The sequence below is a fragment of the Neopelma chrysocephalum genome, unplaced genomic scaffold (assembly GCF_003984885.1).
Source record: "Neopelma chrysocephalum unplaced genomic scaffold, ASM398488v2 Primary Assembly neopelma1_352, whole genome shotgun sequence".
NCBI classification, from domain to species: domain Eukaryota; kingdom Metazoa; phylum Chordata; class Aves; order Passeriformes; family Pipridae; genus Neopelma; species Neopelma chrysocephalum.
Window position 1 is genome coordinate 1 of NW_020898016.1, and position 2,592 is coordinate 2,592.

Consider the following 2,592-nt stretch of genomic DNA (forward strand, 5'->3'; position numbering starts at 1 on the left):
GCGGCTGCACAAGGCCAGAGAGGTGCAGGCGGCTCAGCCAGGCAGCGCTCGCCATCAGGCTCACCTCCACAAGGAACGCCATGGCAGGGAGCTCCCAGGGACACATCTCTTCGCTGAGCAGCTCCAGGAGGCAGCATACGATGCTGCAACACCAGGGTGTGCAGGCAGAACCCATCTCCCTGGCAGGGGGAAAAAGGCACTGTCATGCCCGAGCTGGCTGGGCAAACCTCTCCCGCCACTCCCTCCCAGAGGCCTGGTCGTTCCCCAGCACCCCGGCAGGGGACGAGGGCACTCTGGCAGGTGGCTCCTCCTGTGCACCTGCCTCTCCCAGCCTTTGCCGCTCCGCTCGGCCATCCCTCTGGCCCACCACCACGGGCACTGCGTGGGGTGCCCCGTGCAGAGGGCAGAAATGACAGGGGCAGTGGGGACAAGGGGCTCTCACCTGGCCAGCAGACCCACCGCGTAGTGGTGGGTGTCAGCGTTGAGCAGCGTGTCCCAGCCACACTTGCGTTCCATGGCCACCAACACGCTCTCGCAGCGCAGACGGCGCAGCAGGGCTTTGAGGGTCAGCACTGCAAACCTGCGTGCAGAGCAAAGGCCAGGTCATGCTGGGAGCCCTGGCCAGCCCCAAAGGCGTGGGAGGGACAGGAGGACTGGGACGGAGCACCTGTTGGGCTGGGTGGGAAGGCTGCGTTGCTTCCGGCACTCCCTCCAGAAGTTGTCAACCTCCTCCGGCATCTGCACTGTGCTGAGGAACACTTGGAAGAGCAGATGCACAAAGAGGTTGGGGAAACACCCCCTCACTGCACGCGTGCAGCAGAGCAGATGGAGGATCTTCCAGAGTGCCAAGGTTGCCTGCAAAAAGGAAACCAGCGGAGACAGCGCTCAGTGCCCAGACATCCATGTGGCAGGGCCTGAGCGCGGCAGGGAGAGGCCAGGGGAGACACAGGAGGAGCACCCGGCCTGGTGCCCCTGAACCTGCCCCTGAGCCAGCTTTCCAGCCCAGTGCCTAAGGCAGGGAGATGCAGTGCTGGGGGAGGAGGAAGAGCCGCCGGGGAGGAGCCGTGAGGGGGAGCAAAGGCCGGTTCCAGAAACTCACAGCCAGGGCAAAGACTTCCGTTTCATCCCCATCCGAGGTGCACATGCTGCAGGCTGGCCAGCTTCCCAGGACAAGGGCAAGGATCTGCAGCACCGACTCTGCAGTACTTCTTGAGGAGATGATTGTCCTCCACATGGTCACAGCAGCTCTGCGGGGTCAAAGCTCTGTGTCAGTGGGCTCTCAGCCACAGTGCAACAGCCTGGGCACTTCCCGCTCCCAGGTGACAGAGCCACAGCACCGCGAGGAGCAAGGAGGGCACGTGGGAGCAGGATGCGCGGCTGGCATGCCAGGGCTGGGAACCAGAAGAGCCAGAGGCTCCGAGAACTCTGGGCCTGACAGACACCTGGGACGGGCTCTACAGGGTGATGGGCTGGTGAGCCCTGGAGGCAGGGAGGCCCCGTACCTGTCACAGGATGGGGCAGAGCGCAGCAGAGTCACCACCACATCCACGGGGTGTGCCTCGACCAGAGCCAGCACAGTCTTGTCTAGTCTGCGCTCCGCAGACGCATTGGCCGTCAGCCACCCGTGGATGTACCTGACCAAGGCCGGCACCTGCAGGGGGCACGGGGGAGAGTTGGAGAGCTGCCAGAGCCAGCAACTTGCCCGGCTTCCCCCGACAAGCGCTTCCCTTCCCAGCACTCTCCGCCGGCCTCAAAGGGGCCCAGCGGAGCCGGCGGGAGGGGCCACCCAATCCCTGCAGGGCTGGAGCCCTGGCCACAGGCTGCTTACTTTCTTGGCATTGGAGACACCGTTCTCCACAAGCAAATCCAGCAGGGCAGCACTGGTGTGGGCATTGCAGAGGTCAGAGTTTGCCATGCCCCCAGCGCCCATGGCAGTGGTCTCTTCCCTCCAAATGCAGCGGGTGAATTGGCAAACCATCTGCAGGAGAAAGGCAGGAAGAGAGGGATGTGCCCTGGAGAGCTCGCACAGCGGTGCCGGGCTGAGCAGGCCCGACAGCAGGCCCAGCCCAGGAGGCGACGGCTGCAGGTACCTGTGCTGTCCTGCGGAAGCGGCCACGGGCGCGGTCCTGCTCTTGTGTCCGGGCCCGACCTGGATCTGGCAAAGAGCGAGCGCGATCAGAGCTGAGGGGCTGCGGGACAGGCCGGAGAACACGGCCCAGCCCCGCGCTCCACAGGCGGGCCCAGCCCCGGGATGCCCAGTGCGTGGAGCTGCCGGGGGATCAGTCCCGGACCCTCCTTCCCCCTCCCTTTTCCTTGGCCACGTCCACAGGGGACGGGATGGCAAGAGGCCCATCTGGCTGCGGCCAGCAGCCCTGGGGCCCAGCTCTGCCACTCACCCTCCTGCAGGGGCTGGCACTGCTCTGCCTCCTCAGGCTGCTGGGATGGGGCAGCTCCAGGGCCTTCCTCCTCCCCCTCCTTCAGCCAGGCCAGCTTGGGCACCCTGGGGGGGGCTCTGCTCCATGTCTCTGTCTGGCTTTACGGCTTCCTGCAGGAGAGATGGCACGCAAAAGCTCTGGCTCACCAGGTCCTGCA

At 65.4% G+C, this 2,592-nt stretch overlaps 1 protein-coding gene across 1 annotated transcript; it reads right to left on the reverse strand.

Moving 5' to 3' along the window:
- Positions 1–10: 10 nt before the first annotated feature.
- LOC113978679 lies at positions 11–1,928 on the reverse strand (the record flags this gene model as incomplete). The annotated part of the gene is made up of 6 exons (XM_027705810.1): positions 1,829–1,928; positions 1,503–1,651; positions 1,100–1,247; positions 668–855; positions 443–580; positions 11–143 (listed from the first exon to the last, which is right to left on the reverse strand). Coding segments are annotated over exons 1-6 (843 nt in total), but the record flags the coding sequence as incomplete, so codon positions are not given.
- Positions 1,929–2,592: the final 664 nt, after the last annotated feature.